General features: G+C 50.1%; 1 protein-coding gene across 1 annotated transcript; it reads left to right on the plus strand.

Moving 5' to 3' along the window:
* The first annotated feature begins 298 nt into the window (after positions 1-298).
* On the plus strand, positions 299-3468 carry LOC123078582 (phospholipase A1 PLIP1, chloroplastic). The gene is made up of 2 exons (XM_044501136.1): positions 299-1171; positions 1772-3468. Exons 1-2 carry the CDS (start codon positions 557-559, stop codon positions 3161-3163), a joined length of 2007 nt encoding a protein of 668 aa, XP_044357071.1. The 5' UTR covers positions 299-556; the 3' UTR covers positions 3164-3468.
* Positions 3469-15110: the final 11642 nt, after the last annotated feature.

The following is a 15110-nucleotide window of genomic DNA, read 5'->3' on the forward strand; positions in this document are numbered from 1 at the left end:
GTGACTGACGGGGACTCTTCACTGCAGCCCATTCCTATGTTTACTCCTCTCTTGTTCTATTGTATACCCCTATTTCCCGGAACTGCCCTCTCAGCCGCGCACATGCTGCGCACGGTGTATCCGTGCATGCAATTCGCTCCCGCAACCGGACCACCTGTCGCCTCTTGATGGTGTCCCGCCCGCATTGATCACAGAATGACAGGAGGGTAGGACGGTCATTTTACCTACTCATATCAGTCTTCCCGCTGTCGTGGCGTCCAAAGAGGCTGGTTTTTCTCTCGGTTTCGCCCACCTCGCTCGCTCGCGTGGCCGACCTGTCTCTCCTTGTTCCTCTACCCGTCTCCGGTATTAAAGCCCCATCGCCATTCGCCCAACTCCTCCGTGCTCCCCTCCCTTGGGCGCACGGATCGATCGCCCAAGCCGAATCAAATACACCGCCACCAAGAGGCCAGGCCAACCAACGCCAACCACCATCATCCCCGACCCCGCCTGCGCGCTGGATCCCTTTGCCTAGCAGCGCGGCTCCGGGAGGACCGGTCCATCCATCCAAGAACGCATGGTGGCGAGCATTGCCGGGGCGGCGGCGTCGTCGTCCGCGCACGCGCATGCGGCTGGGCGGCGGGCCAAGAGGGAGCCGGTCCACATGCACGCCGGCATCCGGCGGTCGCGCTCCGAGCCGCACCTCCGCTGCTCCCGCCGCGGCGGGGCCGCGGGCGCGTCGCTCACCACCAGCCGCTCCATCGGCGTCTTCCCCTTCCAGTTCGGCGCCGCGCCGCTCCCCGACGGCGTCGGCGGCGGCGACTACCGGCTCCTCACCGTGTGCGCCGGCGAGACCGACCCGGACCCGGACCCGGAAATGCCGCAGGTCAGGACGCCCGAGGACCACTGGCTGGACCGGCTCCTGGAGCTGCGCTCCCGCTTCCACGACCCCACCAAGCGCTTCTTCACCGACAACGACAACCTCTTCGAGGAGGAGGACGACGACGACTACCACGAGGACGGCGGCTGCGGCGTGAACTACGATGAGGAGCACACCGCGGCCGAGGCCGATGACATGTGGGACCGCGAGTCCTTCGTCAAGCTGCTGGCGCGGGCCCCGCCGGGCGATGCCCGGCTGTTCGCGCAGCTGGCCTTCCTCTGCAACATGGCCTACGTCATCCCGGAGATCAAGGTGAGCGCTGCGGGAACGATAGAATCGTGGCCGCCCGCCTGGACTTGGACGGCCCTGATCCGCCGATCTGGCCGCCGGATTAGCTCAACTAATAAAAACGCTGGCTTTAATTGCCACGATACGATAGTCGCCGCGCGTACAGGCTGGGAGGTGCAGGTGCCCACTGGACTAGAGTATTAATTTCTTAAGGAAATTAATGTTTGCCAGATTTAGGTAGGAAAAGCAAGCAGGCAAGCAGCACCCCGTGTCTTTAATTTCCGTCGCCGATTATCTTGGTGGCCGATCTGTCCAGCCACGTAGTAGTAGTCACCAACTTGCGCTTCATTCCCTTTTCATTGACAAATTCCTGCTCTAATTAGTGGCCTTTTTCGTTATCCCAAAATACAGAAATCAGTCGTAATCAACACGTAGGAGTAGTTTTCTGGAATCAAGGGTGGCATTTTCGAGGTGGTTGCCTGAAAAGTTTCGTGCCGGTAGCAATTTCTGGGTGTGACTTGTGGAGGACTGTCATAATCTTCCAGTTGCGGTCAACGATCCATGCAACAATCTACACAATTCTTTTCGTCCTAATTTTGGTTTTTGCTGTTGCTGGAAATATAGAGGGCTGAGCTGAGGAAACACTACGGACTCGAACTGGTGACGTCGTCGGTACAGAAGAAGGCCGAGGCCAACGCCGTGAGCGCTGAGGTGGACGGCGACTCCACCCGGCCGCCGGGCGACGCGCAGCAGTACGAGGTGGCTGCGGAGCCGCAGCCGCGGCGGCCGGTCCGCCGCTCCAACCACCTGGCCTACGAGGTGGCCGCGTCGGCCGCGTCCTACGTCCAAGCGCGGGCCCGCGGCCTGCTCTCGCTCCGCGGGCACCAGCACCCGCCGGCAGGGGAAGAAGACCGGCTGTACAACTCCGGCATGGCGGCCTACGTTGCCGCTTCCACGGTGACGGCGGTGGTGGCCGCCGAGGACGAGGCGCGGCAAGAGGCTGCGCGTGACCTGCGGTCGCCGCTGTCCTCGCCGTGCCAGTGGTTCGTCTGCGACGAGGCCGACATGCGCACCCGCTGCTTCGTCATCCAGGGCTCCGACTCGGTCGCGTCCTGGCAAGCCAACCTCCTCTTCGAGCCCACCGCATTCGAGGACACCGGCGTTCTCGTGCACCGCGGCATCTATGAGGCGGCCAAGGGCATCTACGAGCAGCTTATGCCGGAGATCGTGGAGCACCTGAGGGCGCACAAGGAGGGCGCTCGCCTGCGGTTCACGGGGCACTCGCTCGGCGGCAGTCTGGCGCTGCTTGTGAGTCTGATGCTGGTGGCGCGCGGGGTGGTCGGCCCGGAGTCGCTGCTCCCCGTGGTCACCTTCGGCGCGCCGTCGGTGTTCTGCGGCGGACAGCGCGTGCTGGAGGCGCTCGGCGTCGGCGAGGGCCATGTCCGCGCCGTGGCGATGCACCGGGACATCGTGCCGAGGGCATTCTCGTGCCGGTACCCCGGCCACGCCGTCGCCGTGCTCAAGCGGCTCAACGGCGCGCTGCGCACGCACCCCTGCCTCAACAGCCAGAAGGTGCTGTACACGCCGATGGGCACGACGTACATCCTGCAGCCAGACGGCAAGGCGTCGCCGCACCACCCGTTCCTGCCGGAGGGCGCGGCGCTGTTCCGGGTGTCCAGCCCGGAGGAGCGCACGGAGCCGTCGGGGTCGGGGAGGGCCGTGGTGGCCAGCGCCCTGCGCGCGTTCCTCAACTCGCCGCACCCGCTGGAGACGCTGAGCGACCTGTCGGCCTACGGGTCCGAGGGCGCCATCCTCCGGGACCACGAGTCCGGCAACTACTTCCGGGCGCTCTACGCGCTCACCAAGGTGGCGCCGCTTCGGCGGAAGCAGCCGGAGATCGTGTGGAGGCTTCCCGGCGTGGAGCGGCTGCAGCAGTACTGGTGGCCGGGGGTGGCGGGCACCGTGGTCCCGAGGCCGGTGGCCGTCCGCAGCAAGGAGCTGGTATCCGAAGCCTGAACCACTGCAATTCAAGCAGGTCTACATTCTTTTCTTCGGGTTCTTTGATGTGTGGGTGGAGCGAATGCATCAATGGCACGTACATACGAGAGTACAGAAAAATCAGTCGACTTTCTTGGTGTAGGTTTAGTGTAGTAGAGTACGTACTCCCTCCGTGAAGAAAGGCTCTTATATTTCTTCACGGAGGAAGTACATTGTAAGCGTATACGTATAGTGTAGTAGGAGCATTGATGTGGTTTGTTGTCCTGGCTGGTGGCCTGCAAAGTTGTGCAGGCCGCTGAATAATGCAATGGTTATTTGTCAAAGGATCATGTGATTGTGATCCCATGAACTCCACCTGTAAATTCGTTGTTATAAAGGAAATGAAATGTTGTTTTAAAGTAATGTCCCAACGAAAATGACGTTTCTCTTGCTCTGCTACTCATTGCATCCAATGCACCTCTGTATTGTATAGGTCACTTCTCAATTCCTTCACCATTTGGCCATACGCTCCAAATGCATTCCTTATAACGGCTCCATATACTTCACTTATCTATATCTAGTCAGTAGTAGGAGTACTCTTAAAATACTTCCTCTGTCCGCAAATATAACGGCTCTTTTTTTTTGAAACGAAGGCAAAAGATTTGCCTCTTCAATTAAATAAGGGAGAGAATAGTTTAGAGTTTTTTACAACGCACTCATAAATGCGGCATGGCAATTACTCGGACACTATTATGTTCCCTAGTTTCTTTGCGCCGGCGGTCACCCATAGTTTTGCATCTTCTAAAATGTTGGTAAGAAGAATCGTCGGCGGTGCGCTTTTGTGGCGGAAAACGCGGGCGTTTCTCTCGTTCCAAATTACCCAAGAAACGAGCATGGTGAGGGAGGCCATTGCGTCTCGGTTAGGAATATTATTGTTGGTTCTTTTTTGCCACCACGCGTTGACGGTTTCATCCGAGTGCCACTCGGAGGTGTCCATGTGTGCAAGTCCAAGCTGCTCTATGATCAATCTCCAAAGCCTAAGCGTGTAGTGACACTTGAAGAAGAGATGTGTCCCCGTTTCTTGTTCCCTCTTGCAAAGCGGGCAAAGGCCACAGTTTTGCCAACCACGCTTCTCCAGACGATCGGTTGTCCAAATCCTATCTTGCAAGGCCAACCAAGCAAAGAATTTAATCTTCGGAGGTGCCCAAGCCTTCCAAACCATACGGTCCAAGGGGGATAGGGTCAAGCCAAGAAACCGAGCCTTGTAGGCGGAGCTCGCCGTGTATATCCCGTCGTTCGCATGCTTCCAAATGATATCATCTTCCGCTTGCATATCAAGGTGGAAGTCATGCAAGAGCATCCAAAGGTTGAAGAATTCCGAGATGTGGTTGACAGAGATAGTGGTGCCTTGCTTTATTTTGAGGATCCAAGCATTCTCCTTGAGAGCCTCGCGCACCCTCCAATTCTTTCTTGTCGAGGCCTCAAAAATTAGCGGTGCAATGTCCTTGGGCATACGACCAAGAAGTCAAGGGGAGTCCCAAAAAGGCGTTTTGGCGCCATCCCCGACGGTGATAGTCGTAGATGCATAGAAGAACTCACGGTCCTCTACGGTGCAGGGGTTGCCAAGGCCAACCCAAAGTTTTCTGGGCTCCTTCCATTCAAACCATAGCCATCGTAACCGCAAGGCCCTTGCGAACTTTTCGGTATTGAGCACTCCAAGGCCACCGTACTCCTTTGGTCTGCAAACCGCATTCCAGTTGACCTTACATTTGGCTCCCGTGGTCTTTTCCGCACCCGACCAAAGGAAAGCCCTCTCAATCTTGTTGAGGTTATCCAGCGTGCTAGAGGGCACGATGAGAGGTGTGATCGAGAACACCGCTTGGGAGGAAATGACCGACTTGACAAGGGTCGTTCGCCCAATAGGAGTGATGTTTTGGCCTTCCCAAGTGACGAGTTTTCCGGCCGCCTTGTCGACAAGGTATTGGAAGTCCACTGCCTTCAACTGCCACACCGAAAGCGGAAGGCCCAAGTATTTCACCGGAAAGGAGGCTTGGGTCGCCGGCATACTTGTGAGGATGCGCTCAAGATCAAGATGGTTGCAACGAATTGGTACAACCGAGCTTTTCTGGAAGTTGGTGCATAGGCCCGTCACGTCACCGAAGCCCCGCAAGATAGCAGCAAGATTGTCAATGTCCCTCTTGATTGGCGCCACGAAGACCGCCGCATCGTCCGCATATAGGGAGGTTCTCATGATGGCACCCCGACCGCGAAGCTTGTGAAGAAGCCCTTTCCGAGTGGCTAGGTCCAGAATCTTATGCAAGGGATCAATCGCCAGGACAAAAAGGAGGGGGGATAGGGGTCCCCCTGCCGGAATCCACTCCCATGCAAGATCGGAGGGCCGGGCACGCCGTTTAATAGGATTCTTGACGAAGATGAGGATAGAAGCGCCGCAATCCAAGCCCTAAATTTAGGGGGGAACCCCAAATGTTGCATAAGCTCGAGAATGTATCCCCACTTGACCGAGTCGAAGGCCTTTTTTATATCCAACTTGAAGAGGAGGGCGGGAGATTTTCTCTTATGCAGACGCCGGGCAAGATTCCGGACGTACATGAAATTGTCGTGGATGCTTCGTCTCTTGATGAAGGCACTTTGAGCGTTGGAGACAAGGTCATCCATGTGGGGAGCAAGACGAAGCGAGAGAACTTTGGCAATAATTTTGGCGACGGCGTGGATAAGGCTAATAGGCCTATAATCAGAGATGCCTTCTGCCCCATCCTTGTTTGGCAGGAGGATCACATTGGCGGAGTTGACCCACTGCAGGTTGGAGGTATGTACGGAGTTGAAGCGCTGAACAGCCCTCATGACAGTGTGTTTGATAATTCCCCAACACTTCTTGAAAAAAATCCCTGTGAAGCCATCTGGACCGGGCGCCTTATCCCCAGGCATTTCTTTAATGGCAGCCCAAACCTCCTCCTCAGAGATGGTGTCGTCGAGACCTTGCAAACCATGAGGCTCGACACGAAGCTCCTCCCAATTGAAATCTCTGCTGCTCATGCTTCCCCTCCCCATGACCTCAGAGAAGTGGTCATGAACTAGCTTCTCTTTCTCTGTGTGCTCGGTCACCCAACCATTAGCATGCTTGATCCGATGAATGTGATTCTTGCGCCTACGGGCGTTAATGCGGCGGTGGAAGAATTTGGTGTTGGCGTCGCCCTCTCTCAAGTTGGCGATCCTGGCGCATTGGCGCTTCCTCGTCCGCTCAAGCACCGCCAGACTAATAACCCTCTGCTTGAGCCTGGAGCGAAGGTTGCGCTCCTCCGGGGAGAGAGATCTTTCCTCTTGAGCAATATCCAACCGAAGGATGATGAGGAGTGCAACATGAAGTTGAACCTTGGCACCGGAGAATAACTTCTTGCTCCATTCGGACAGTCGCAACGCGGTTGTTTTGAGCTTATTGTGCAGAATGAGAAACGGCTCTGTGTGACTCGCACGCTCATCCCATGCCTTTTGAACCACCTCCATGAAACCGGGCAAAGAAACCCAGAAGTTCTCGAATTTGACAGACCGTGGTCTTCTCGGCCCCTTGTCATCGGCAAGCAAAAGGGGACAATGGTCGGACAGGGAAGACGACAAAGCATGCAACACATGCGTGTTGAAAGTCATGTCCCAGTCCGCGTTGCAAAAGAAGGAGTCCAGCTTGCATAAAGTTGGGTTGTCCCGCTCGTTGCTCCAAGTAAAGCGCCTATTTTGAAGGTGGATTTCCTTCAGCCCACACGATTGCAGAGTTGCACGGAACCGGTTGATCCTACTTCGATTCACATTTCTCTTATTTTTGTCACGTGCACGGTAGATTTGGTTGAAGTCTCCAAAGGCCAGCCAAGCAACACCCGTCGTTGGCTTGTTGGCTTGTGGGAGACCAGCTCGGCAAAGAAAGAATCCTCGCTAGCAGAGTCAGAGGGGCCGTAGACGGATGTTAACTTGAAACAGACGTCGTTTGCACGGATTCGAACGTTGCCAGAGAGGCAAAAGGCTGAAGTTGTGATGTCAGTGATCGTAAGAAGACTGTCATCCCACAGCAAGAGAATCCCTCCTCTCGTTCCCGTCGCCGGTCGTTGCGCAAAGTTTTTGAGCCTGTTACCACCCAGGAAGGAAGCAACAAATATATCTACATTATCGAGCTTCGTCTCTTGCAAACACACGATTTGGCACGAGGAGGCAGCGATCGTGGCACTGACTGTTGCTCTTCTATCAGGGCAATTTAAGCCCCTCACGTTCCAGCTTAGAGTGTTGATGGAAGGCATCATCATGGATCACGGGGAACATCACATTGACTTGTCCAGGAGCAGATTACAAGAGCGTGGTCAAAGTGAAGAAACCCCATCAGGGAGTGACTACACTTGAGAGGAACAAGAAGACAGCATAAACACGTACTACAGGTACGACCCACATACATTGCCCAGCCAGAGCAAGCTCCCTCGAACCTCATACTAAGCAGAAAAACTAACATCAGAACTAAAGGTGCCCCAACAAACAGACTTGGTGTAGGGTAACGTAGTAATTTCAAAAAAATTCCTACGCACACGCAAGATCATGGTGATGCATAGCAACGAGAGGGGAGAGTGTTGTCCACGTACCCTCGTAGACCGACAGCGGAAGCGTTATCACAACGCAGTTGATGTAGTCGAACGTCTTCACGATCCGACCGATCAAGTACCGAACGCACGGCACCTCCGAAGTTCTACACACGTTCAGCTCGATGACGTCCCTCGAACTCCGATCCAGCCGAGTGTTGAGGGAGAGTTTCGTCAGCACGACGGCGTGGTGACGATGATGATGTTCCACCGACGCAGGGCTTCGCCTAAGCTTCGCGACGGTATTATCGAGGTGTAATCTGGTGGAGGGGGGCACCGCACACGGCTAAAATATCGTATATCAAGTGTGTTCTTAGGTGCCCCCCTGCCCCCGTATATAAAGGAGCAAGGGGGAGGCCGGCTGCCTATGGGGCGCGCCAAGGAGAGGGGGGGAGTCCTCCTCCTAGTAGGAGTAGGACTCCCCTTTCCTAGTCCTACTAGGAAAAGAAGGGGGGAAGGAAAGAGAGGGAGAGGGAGAGGGAAAGGGGGCTGCGCCCCCCTCTCCTAGTCCAACTAGGACTCCTCTGGGAGGGGGCGCACCACCTCCTGGCTGCTGCCCTCTCTCTCCCCTCAAGGCCCACTAAGGCCCAATACTTCCCCGGGGGGTTCCGGTAACCCTCCGGCACTCCGGTTTAATCCGAAACTTCTCCGGAACACTTCCGGTGTCCGAATATAGTCGTCCAATATATCAATCTTTACGTCTCGACCATTTCGAGACTCCTCGTCATGTCCGTGATCACATCCGGGACTCCAAACAACCTTCGGTACATCAAATCATATAAACTCATAATAAAACTGTCATCGTAACTTTAAGCGTGCGGACCCTTTGGGTTCGAGAACTATGTAGACATGACCGAGACACCTCTCCGGTCAATAACCAATAGCGGGACCTGGATGCCCATATTGGCTCCTACATATTCTACGAAGATCTTTATCGGTCAGACCGCATAACAACATACGTTGTTCCCTTTGTCATCGGTATGTTACTTGCCCGAGATTCGATCGTCGGTATCTCGATACCTAGTTCAATCTCGTTACCGGCAAGTCTCTTTACTCGTTTCGTAATACATCATCCCGCAACTAACTCATTAGTCACAATGCTTGCAAGGCTTATAGTGATGTGCATTACCGAGTGGGCCCTGAGATACCTCTCCGACAATCGGAGTGACAAATCCTAATCTCGAAATACGCCAACCCAACAAGTACCTTTGGAGACACCTGTAGAGCACCTTTATAATCACCCAGTTACGTTATGACGTTTGGTAGCACACAAAGTGTTCCTCCGGTAAACGGGAGTTGCATAATCTCATAGTCATAGGAACATGTATAAGTCATGAAGAAAGCAATAGCAACATACTAAACGATCGGGTGCTAAGATAATGTAATGGGTCATGTCAATCACGTCATTCTCCTAATGAGGTGATCCCGTTAATCAAATGACAACTCATGTCTATGGCTAGGAAACATAACCATCTTTGATTAACGAACTAGTCAAGTAGAGGCATACTAGTGACACTTTGTTTGTCTATGTATTCACACATGTATTATGTTTCCAGTTAATACAATTCTAGCATGAATAATAAACATTTATCATGATATAAGGAAATATATAATACTTTATTATTGCCTCTAGGGCATATTTCCTTCAGTCTCCCACTTGCACTAGAGTCAATAATCTAGATTACATAGTAATGATTCTTACACCCATGGAGTCTTGGTGCTGATCATGTTTTGCTCGTGGAAGAGGCTTAGTCAACGGATCTGCTACATTCAGATCCGTATGTATTTTGCAAATTTCTATGTCTCCCACCTGGACTAAATCCCGGATGGAATTGAAGCGTCTTCTGATGTGCTTGGTTCTCTTGTGAAATCTGGATTCCTTTGCTAAGGCAATTGCACCAGTATTATCACAAAAGATTTTCATTGGTCCCGATGTACTAGGTACGACACCTAGATCGGTTATGAACTCCTTCATCCAGACTCCTTCATTCGCTGCTTCCGAAGCAGCTATGTATTCCGCTTCACACGTAGATCCCGCCACGACACTTTGCTTGGAACTGCACCAACTGACAGCTCCACCGTTCAATGTAAATACGTATCCGGTTTGCGATTTCGAATCGTCCGGATCAGTGTCAAAGCTTGCATCAACGTAACCATTTACGATGAGCTCTTTGTCACCTCCATATACGAGAAACATATCCTTAGTACTTTTCAGGTATTTCAGGATGTTCTTGACCGCTGTCAAGTGATCCACTCCTGGATTACTTTGGTACCTCCCTGCTAAACTTATAGCCAGGGACACATCAGGTCTGGTACACAGCATTGCATACATGATAGAGCCTATGGCTGAAGCATAGGGAACATCTTTCATCTTCTCTCTATCTTCTGCAGTGGTCGGGCATTGAGTCTTACTCAATCTCACACCTTGTAGTACAGGCAAGAACCCTTTCTTTGCTTGATCCATTTTGAACTTCTTCAAAACTTTGTCAAGGTATGTGCTTTGTGAAAGTCCAATTAAGCGCCTTGATCTATCTCTATAGATCTTAATGCCTAATATATATGCAGCTTCACCGAGGTCTTTCATTGAAAAACTCTTATTTAAGTATCCCTTTATGCTATCCAGAAATTCAATATCATTTCCAATCAGTAATATGTCATCCACATATAATATCAGAAATGCTATCGAGCTCCCACTCACTTTCTTGTAAATACAGGCTTCTCCAAAAGTCTGTATAAAACCAAATGCTTTGATCACACTATCAAAGCGTTTATTCCAACTCCGAGAGGCTTGCACCAGTCCATAAATGGATCGCTGGAGCTTGCACACTTTGTTAGCTCCCTTTGGATCGACAAAACCTTCCGGTTGTATCATATACAATTCTTCTTCCAGAAATCCATTCAGGAACGCAGTTTTGACATCCATTTGCCAAATTTCATAATCATAAAATGCGGCAATTGCTAACATGATTCGGACAGACTTAAGCATCGCTACGGGTGAGAAGGTCTCATCGTAGTCAATTCCTTGAACTTGTCAAAAACCTTTCGCAACAAGTCGAGCTTTATAGATAGTAACATTACCATCAGCGTCAGTCTTCTTCTTGAAGATCCATTTATTTTCAATGGCTTGCCGACCATCGGGCAAGTCAACCAAAGTCCATACTTTGTTCTCATACATGGATCCCATCTCGGATTTCATGGCTTCAAGCCATTTTTCGGAATCTGGGCTCACCATCGCTTCTTCATAGTTCGTAGGTTCGCCATGGTCTAGTAACATGACCTCTAGAACAGGATTACCATACCACTCTGGTGCGGATCTTGTTCTAGTTGACCTACGAAGTTCAGTAATAACTTGATCTGAAGTTTCATGATCATTATCATTAACTTCCTCACTACTTGGTGTAGGTATCGCAGAAACTGATCTCTGCGATGATCTACTTTCCAATAAGGGAGCAGGTACAGTTACCTCATCAAGTTCTACTTTCCTCCAACTCACATCTTTCGAGAGAAACTCCTTCTCCAGAAAGGATCCATTTCTAGCAACAAATATCTTGCCTTCGGATCTGTGATAGAAGGTGTACCCAACGGTCTCCTTTGGGTATCCTATGAAGACACATTTCTCCGATTTAGGCTCGAGCTTATCAGGTTGAAGTTTCTTCACATAAGCATCGCAGCCCCAAACTTTAAGATACGACAACTTTGGTTTCTTGCCAAACCATAGTTCAAAAGGCGTCGTCTCAACGGATTTCGATGGTGTCCTATTTAGAGTGAATGCAGCCGTCTCTAAAGCAGAACCCCAAAACGATAGCGGTAAATCAGTAAGAGACATCATAGATCGCACCATATCTAGTAAAGTGCGATTACGACGTTCAGACACACCATTACGCTGTGGTGTTCCGGGTGGCGTGAGTTGCGAAACTATTCCGCATTGTTCCAAATGTAGACCAAATTCGTAACTCAAATATTCTCCTCCACGATCAGATCGTAGGAATTTTATTTTCTTGTTACGATGATTTTCAACTTCACTCTGAAATTCTTTGAACTTTTCAAATGTTTCAGACTTATGTTTCATTAAGTAGATATACCCATATCTGCTCAAATCATCTGTGAAGGTGAGAAAATAACGATATCCGCCACGAGCTTCAATATTCATCGGACCACATACATCTGTATGTATGATTTCCAACAAATCTGTTGCTCTCTCCATAGTTCCGGAGAACGGTGTTTTGGTCATCTTGCCCATAAGGCACGGTTCGCAAGTACCAAGTGATTCAAAATCAAGTGATTCCAAAATTCCATCAGTATGGAGTTTCTTCATGCGCTTTACACCGATATGACCCAAACGACAGTGCCACAAATAAGTTGCACTGTCATTATTAACTCTGCATCTTTTGGTTTCAATATTATGAATATGTGTATCACTACTATCGAGATTCACTAAAAATAGACCACTCTTCAAGGGTGCATGACCATAAAAGATTTTATTCATATAAATAGAACAACCATTATTCTCTGATTTAAATGAATAACCGTCTCGCATTAAACAAGATCCAGATATAATGTTCATGCTCAACGCTGGCACCAAATAACAATTATTTAGGTCTAAAACTAATCCCGAAGGTAGATGTAGAGGTAGCGTGCCGACGGCGATCACATCGACTTTGGAACCATTTCCCACGCACATCGTCACCTCGTCCTTAGCTAAACTTCGCTTAATCCGTAGCCCCTGTTTTGAGTTGCAAATATTAGCAACAGAACCAGTATCAAATACCCAGGTGCTACTGCGAGTATTAGTAAGGTACACATCAATAACATGTATATCACATATACCTTTGTTAACCTTGCCATCCTTCTTATCCGCCAAATACTTGGGGCAGTTCCGCTTCCAGTGGCCAGTCTGCTTACAGTAGAAGCACTCAATTTCAGGCTTAGGTCCAGACTTGGATTTCTTCTCCTGAACAGCAACTTGCTTGCTATTCTTCTTGAAGTTCCCTTTCTTCTTCCCTTTGCCCTTTTTCTTGAAACTAGTGGTTTTACTGACCATCAACACTTGATGCTCCTTTTTGATTTCTACCTCCGCTGCCTTTAGCATTGCGAAGAGCTCGGGAATCGTCTTATCCATCCCTTACATGTTATAGTTCATCACGAAGCTCTTGTAGCTTGGTGGCAGTGATTGAAGAATTCTGTCAATGACGCAATCATCCGGAAGTTGAACTCCCAGTTGAATCAAGTGATTATTATACCCAGACATTCTGAGTATATGCTCACTGACAGAACTATTCTCTTCCATCTTGCAGCTATAGAACTTATTGGAGACTTCATATCTCTCAATCCGGGCATTTGCTTGAAATATTAACTTCAACTCCTGGAACATCTCATATGATCCATGACGTTCAAAACGTCGTTGAAGTCCCGGTTCTAAGCCGTAAAGCATGGCACACTGAACTATTGAGTAGTCATCAGCTTTGCTTTGCCAGACGTTCATAACTTCTGGTGTAGCTCTTGCAGGAGGCCTGGCACCTAGCGGTGCTTCCAGGACGTAATTCTTCTGTGCAGCAATGAGGATAATCCTCAAGTTACGGACCCAGTCCGTGTAATTGCTACCATCATCTTTCAACTTAGCTTTCTCAAGGAACGCATTAAAATTCAACGGAACAACAGCACGGGCCATATATCTACAATTAACATAGACAAGCAAGATACTATCAGGTACTAAGTTCATGATAAATTTAAGTTCAATTAATCATATTACTTAAGAACTCCCACTTAGATAGACATCTCTCTAATCATCTAAGTGATTACGTGATCCAAAGCAACTAAACCATGACCGATTAACACGTGAGATGGAGTAGTTTCAATGGTGAACATCACTATGTTGATCATATCTACTATATGATTCACGCTCGACCTTTCGGTCTCTGTGTTCCGAGGCCATATCTGTAATATGCTAGGCTCGTCAAGTTTAACCTGAGTATTCCGCGTGTGCAACTGTTTTGCACCCGTTGTATTTGAACGTAGAGCCTATCACACCCGATTAACACGTGGTGTCTCAGCACGAAGAACTTTTGCAACGGTGCATACTCAGGGAGAACACTTTTATCTTGAAATTTTAGTGAGAGATCATCTTATAATGCTACCGTCAATCAAAGCAAGATAAGATGCATAAAGGATTAACATCACATGCAATCAATATAAGTGATATGATATGGCCATCATCATCTTGTGCTTGTGATCTCCATCTCCGAAGCACCGTGCTTGTGATCTCCATCTCCGAAGCACCGTCATGATCACCATCGTCACCGGCGCGACACCTTGATCTCCATCGTAGCATCGTTGTCGTCTCGCCAACTTATTGCTTTTACGACTATCGCTACCGCTTAGTGATAAAGTAAAACTATTACATGGCGATTGCATCTCATACAATAAAGCGACAACCATATGGCTCCTGCCAGTTGCCGATAACTCGGTTACAAAACATGATCATCTCATACAACACATTATATCACATCATGTCTTGACCATATCACATCACAGCATGCCCTGCAAAAACAAGTTAGACGTCCTCTACTTTGTTGTTGCAAGTTTTACGTGGCTGCTACGGGCTTAGCAAGAACCGTTCTTACCTACGCATCAAAACCACAACGATAGTTTGTCAAGTTGGTGCTGTTTTAACCTTCGCAAGGACCGGGCGTAGCCACACTCGGTTCAACTAAAGTGAGAGAGACAGACACCCGCCAGTCACCTTTAAGCAACGAGTGCTCCGAACGGTGAAACCAGTCTCGCGTAAGCGTACGCGTAATGTCGGTCCGGGCCGCTTCATCTCACAATACCGCTGAACCAAAGTATGACATGCTGGTAAGCAGTATGACTTATATCGCCCACAACTCACTTGTGTTCTACTCGTGCATAGCATCAACGCATAAAACCTGGCTCGGATGCCACTGTAGGGTAACGTAGTAATTTCAAAAAATTTCCTACGCACACGCAAGATCATGGTGATGCATAGCAACGAGAGGGGAGAGTGTTGTCCACGTACCCTCGTAGACCGACAGCGGAAGCGTTATCACAACGCAGTTGATGTAGTCGAACGTCTTCACGATCCGACCGATCAAGTACCGAACGCACGGCACCTCCGAAGTTCTACACACGTTCAGCTCGATGACGTCCCTCGAACTCCGATCCAGCCGAGTGTTGAGGGAGAGTTTCGTCAGCACGACGGCGTGGTGACGATGATGATGTTCCACCGACGCAGGGCTTCGCCTAAGCTTCGCGACGGTATTATCGAGGTGTAATCTGGTGGAGGGGGCACCGCACACGGCTAAAATATCGTATATCAAGTGTGTTCTTAGGTGCCCCCC

The sequence above is a fragment of the Triticum aestivum genome, chromosome 3D (genome assembly GCF_018294505.1).
Source record: "Triticum aestivum cultivar Chinese Spring chromosome 3D, IWGSC CS RefSeq v2.1, whole genome shotgun sequence".
NCBI lineage: Eukaryota > Viridiplantae > Streptophyta > Magnoliopsida > Poales > Poaceae > Triticum > Triticum aestivum.

What these genes read in the sequence shown, in the direction of transcription:
- LOC123078582 (XM_044501136.1), top strand. Translation starts at nt 557, where the DNA reads ATGGTGGCGAGCATTGCCGGGGCGGCGGCGTCGTCGTCCGCGCACGCG. An exon ending in ACGTCATCCCGGAGATCAAG is followed by an intron (nt 1,172 to 1,771) that starts GTGAGCGCTGCG and finishes CTGGAAATATAG; the next exon opens with AGGGCTGAGCTGAGGAAACA.